General features: G+C 46.0%; 1 protein-coding gene across 1 annotated transcript; it reads left to right on the plus strand.

Moving 5' to 3' along the window:
* Positions 1–1,712: 1,712 nt before the first annotated feature.
* Positions 1,713–5,301, plus strand: LOC149370932 (antimicrobial peptide microplusin-like). Its single transcript, XM_089584320.1, has 5 exons — positions 1,713–2,056; positions 2,778–2,839; positions 3,669–3,758; positions 4,330–4,356; positions 5,077–5,301. The coding sequence occupies exons 1-5, from the start codon at positions 1,978–1,980 to the stop codon at positions 5,143–5,145; spliced, it is 327 nt and encodes a 108-aa protein (XP_089440446.1). The 5' UTR covers positions 1,713–1,977; the 3' UTR covers positions 5,146–5,301.

Below are 5,301 nucleotides of genomic sequence, written 5' to 3' on the forward strand. Positions count from 1 at the left end.
AGCTGCGATATGAGCCTTGCATTGTCACGCTATGCTTCTTTCAAGACCAGACGACACTAGGGAGATGGGTCACTGATGGAACAGCAAAATTTTCCCATCCGTTTTCAAGCGCGCCGCTTTCCGGCCCCACCGTGCTTCCGGTAAGCGTTCCGGCCACACTGCCCGGCGTTGCAAGTCATATTGAACGCGATAGTACAATTGAATGCCCCTACTTTGGAGCAACTGGAAAAAGAAGGCACCCAATAAAAGACAATCATGCCACCGCCAGGACCCAGACGGCGAGCAGTGGTGTTAGCCTTGTTTGAAATCGCAAGGTTTCAATGAAAATGATATGCCGTAAGGTGTACGTGTCAGAATTTCGCGGCAGGCTGAACGCGCACAGGCGGCCTAAATTGCGAATTGTTCCAACTGACCTCTCGACGAATCCTGCGAGCGTTGCCATTTCTCTTGACAATTATTGTCTTGCATAAACAAGAAATAACGCAGTTAAAGTTAACATTGTTGAATTAGATTATTCGCCTCACGGTACTCGAAATTGAGAAGCGAATAATTAGCATATGACAGAGATCCCAAAATGGAAGCTGTGCGATAGGGCCCCGACGCTTTCTTGTTGGAGCAAGTTGTTTTTCCGCTCGAACCTGCTTGGCGCGGTGTATAATGTCGCTAGGAGTCCGGCGTTACGAGGTACTAGTGCAGCGATGTCCAGGCGGCGATTCATGAGCGGCGTTGAGTCAATTACCAGACAGTCGTCCGTCGACCGTCACTTTCTTTGGGCGTATCGCTTCTTTTCTTACTTAACGCCTCTCTATTTCGGCTGGGTGAAATGCATGCAGAACTACCCTCGTGACGTGCGAGGTAAATGTGGTACATTAAGGAACCGCAGGTCTTCGATATTAGCCGGGAGTCCAATGACAGTTCGTTGGGAGGCGAGGAATGGCTGTAGCCGCGCCGAAAATTAGGTGTGATTCATTCAGGCCTTGACGGAGAGGGCGTTTTCGCATGACCCAAACCGTACTAAACACCCCAGCCGGTAAGCGAGTGTGTCATTATATCATCACTTAATTATTTTATTCCATTTCATTTATTTACTTTTCATAATTTGGTCTTTACGACGAAGAGTGAGAAAGAGGCAGTGTGCCTCGCATAAATTTAGATGCCCTTCCCTCTATGTTCCCTGCGTCACCCCACTGCTGGTATCCTGCGCTGTATGTGCCGGAGTCCTCCGCAAGGGAATCTATCGTTGACCATCTACAACTGCAGGATGTTAAGCCGCGTTTCAAGTAGCCGCCGCAGACGTTTCTGCGATTCGAGAAAAACGGATTGTGCCCTTGGTAAAGATGAAACTAGCGAAAACAGGAAACTAGAATTAACACACCGAGTTGTAAGATGACAGCGGCTGCGGAACAACGAATGACATTTCCCGCCTCTTGCAACCTCCGGTGGCCACGTCTCCACCGCCTTTATTACTTGTTGTGGGACCCCCTCCGCTCGCTCCACAGCCGCTTGGCTGACATCAGACGTGAGGGAAGCGAACAAACAGAGCCAGCGCGATATGGACGGGAGCAGCACGTTGCATCGCTATGCGCAACGGCCGTGGATTCTTTAGCCTCAGCACGTCTTGCCCCTCGCGGTGGGAAGCGGAGTGTGTAAATGCTGACTAAGCGCGAGGCTTCTCACAGCACGTGCAGGAGTCTCATGCGCGTGGTTTTTCCTGTGCGGCTTACGGGCAGGGCCTTTGGAGAACTGGTACGGGGAGTTGCCACAGTGCAGCCAATCAGAGGAGGGCCGGTTCCTCCGCCAGTAAGCTGCCTTGCTTGTACACATTTTGTGTTTGCTGTCTTTTGCACACCGCGTGTATTCGTTACTTTGTTGAGGCAAGAGGTGCGGAGCAGCGGGTATATAAGAGAAGCTTTATCCGGTGTGTGTCAGTATACTTCCAAGCAATCTTGTCAAGCGACCCCCAAGCGACCGTCCGCCATGAACGCTGTCTTCGCCTCCTGCCTGTTTGTGGTCGTCTTTGTGGCCGCTGCTTCGGCTCATCACCTGGAGCTCTGCAGTAAGTTCGGATCCAGCGACTCTAAAATGGGGGTTCGCCAGACGATGTTCCTGCAAATCCTTCGCTAGCTTTGTTAGGTAGTTCTGCCCCTTTTGAACCAGTTATATCCTAACTTTTGAACCCCCGCATTAGGTTTATTTGGAAATAAGGAAATAAATAATTTTGGGAAATATTTGCTAATAACCTATAATGACGGAATAGCCGTTGAGCAACAAGATCATAGTCTGATAAGTGTATTGCGGGAATAATCACAAAAGTGGGTTTGTAATATCTGTCGGGTTATATGCCAGGGCAGGAAGACGCCTGATTAATGCAGCCGCTCCCAGACCTCCGGGTTTGTTCCTGGGTCCTGCATTACGGTTGCAAAGCATTCAAAATCTTTCAAACATTTGAAGGAGATAAATAACTTCTTCGTCAGGAGCGATCCGAAGTCGCCCCCCCGCCCTTCCCCCTTAAACGGCGGCCGCTATCCCTTGGGCAGCGGCGGCGTCTTCAGCCAGCTGGAGGAGCTTGATCGGTGTCCCTGGGTCGGGGCTGAGCAATAGAGCCTCCCAATGAGCAGAGTCGGTAATGATGTGACTCGCCGGTAGGGACTAAGGGCAGTTCTAGATCAAAAGTGCAAAAATTGTTTTATCAAAGTGACCTAATTCTTATGTTCTGGAACTGCAGAAAGGGGGCTAAATGTTCTCCCTGTTTTCTGTCCTTCAATTTCCTTTTACAGAGAAGAACGACCAGGTGCTGGCCACGGAACTTGAATGCATTAAGGGCATAATCCCGCCGGCGGTGAGTTTGGAGGATTTTATTTACCAGAGACTACAGATCGGCCAGGTTAGGCACATCCGATTTAAAATCTCAAATATCAAGTTAACTTTACCAAGGCAATGGTGTCGGGGTTGGAAGGTAACAAACTAGCACTTGCCCACTGCTTTTGCCGAGCTTTGAGCAACTCGCTGACTTGTCGGAGAACTCCGATATTACGGCATGGTACTATCAATACTGCACAAATTAATGGCTGCTTTTTTTTTGCACTTATCACAAAATTTTTGTTCAGTTTGGGTGAAATTCTGGGCTTAGCTTTAACAGCAGCTGTCCAATTCATCACGCACTTCGTTATAAAAAATTATAAACAAAGTCCTACATGTGAGTGACGGTAATTTTTGAATAGCAAATGCGATACTTTGGGATATCTCCTGCAAATATAATATTCAGCTGTACCATATGAACGAGGCTTTCTTGCGCTGTAGACACCCATGATGCAAGTCAGTTAACAGGATTATCATTACAGTATGTTCTAAGTATGAGGGCTGCATACGCAGAAACAGTACACGGAATGAGAGAAGAGAATTTGCACGAATGCGGTAGCCGCATATGGTGCAGGCTGCGTCCTATTTATGATAAAGGGGCCTCTGCTCTGCGGTGACGTCACCCGGGTGATGATGATGAAGGAAAACGAAACGAAACAATCTTGCCGCCCTATGAGTGATAAGGTAACGTAACAGCAGTGATGTTTTAACCAAGTGTATGCGCGTAACGTGATAAGATATTTACGGTGGCGTTTCTGCTCACTTACTAACATTTCACTTCCTTTCTATATATTCCCCTATGTTTCCAGACCAATGCTGCGTTTGACACCGCAGTCCAGACGTTGGGCTGCAGCGACCGCTCCTGTGCCATGCGTAAGATGTGCGAAGGCGGAGACCTGGTGAGTCCCAGCGAAAATGTTAACATTGCTGGTTTACTTTTGCGGCTAAAGTGGTTGCTCCTTGGTTTAATGTAAGGGAGCATAATTCGTGCAATTAAAGTTCTGGGAAATAGACAGATGGGTAGGTTGAACAAACAAGAAATAACCAAGCGATTAACAAACGGTAAGAAATTGAAGGCTAACAATGCATTATGTACTCATAATGCGAGTCAATGCAATTTAATGCACTACAGAAATGCATTTTTATTATTTTTGCTGTGTTCAGCACATCCGCTTGTAATGCCAACCTCTGCCTGCTGCTTCTTGCAAAGCCTAAAAGATGGGCTAATTTTTGATCACTATATATTATGTCAGGTAAAGTGTAATGCATTGCAGAACTTAGCATTTTGCTCTTTCTTCGCAGGTACTATTATACTTACTGCTTAATCTAGCCGACAAACACTAAAGTAGTTTAACGTAAGCTTACCAGAAACCCCTGAAGAAGTAATGTTTAATAAAAAAGTGTGCTGAATTTGGGTTCAAGAAACACAACTAATATTTTTCTTCTGATTTCTTTTTTTTCATAATATAGGAGAAAGCCATGTCCCAGTTCTTCACTGTAAGTAAATATCTTCTCAATTCTTGTGCCGTGATAAGAATTGCATCGTGTTATGAACGCTTTTTTGTTGAAAGCCATCATCGCTGCCTGTGATTCGTCCTCTTTCTATCTCTAGGTGTTAAATGCAACCAGGCGATCAATGCACAGTTGACAGAAATGACATTTTTTACGCCCTACGTGTAAATTATGTCAATATCTGCTAGTTTATGTGCTTAAAACAAAGACTGCAGCACGTAATGAACTGAACATTGTAGGAAATATGTGTTTCTTTAACGACTTTATATAAAAAATCAAAATTTTCTGTCATGCGAATTGCTCGAAAAGAATTTACACTCTCTTGTTTCTGTGTCAATCTGAATCAGCAGTGATTTTTCTGGGCTTTTCGACGAATGTCATAGTATTCCGAATTCCTGCGGGGATCTGAAAGAAAACGAGATCGCATGTTCAAAGCAACCTTTTGGCGTTATTGCGAAAGATATGGCTGCAACTTGTTTTTTGCATATCATTCTCCAGATCCTTTTCCTCTGCTTTTCTCAAGTGGAATGTAGCGGGCCAGATAATGGTCCTCTAAGTATTCTTTTCTCTCCTTCTCTCTGTGTGGGAGGAACTTGTAGCAGATTATGTTTTAAACCGTACACATTCCCGATGTGATTCTGGCGCAACTGATTTGTTCCACTGGTCAAGAGTTGCATGATGTAGCCACTGTGCTTTTCTCTGCAGCCCGAGCAGATTGGACACGTCCACGATGCGGCCACGGCTTGTGACCCGGATGTCCCCCACGACCATTAGGAGGAAAAGGAGGTGACGGGCACGGATGGTCTACGGCATCTACTTGCTTGAGCTCCCCAACTACTTGTTTGCACCGAAGCTTGTCAAAATATGAAACGACATCAATCAATGAGTTGTAATTCGAGAGGATAATAAACGTTTTGCACTGTTAACCAA

Source organism: Amblyomma mixtum, chromosome 1 (assembly GCF_055824585.1).
Source record: "Amblyomma mixtum isolate Tamu chromosome 1, ASM5582458v1, whole genome shotgun sequence".
In the NCBI taxonomy this organism is placed as follows: Eukaryota; Metazoa; Arthropoda; class Arachnida; order Ixodida; family Ixodidae; genus Amblyomma; species Amblyomma mixtum.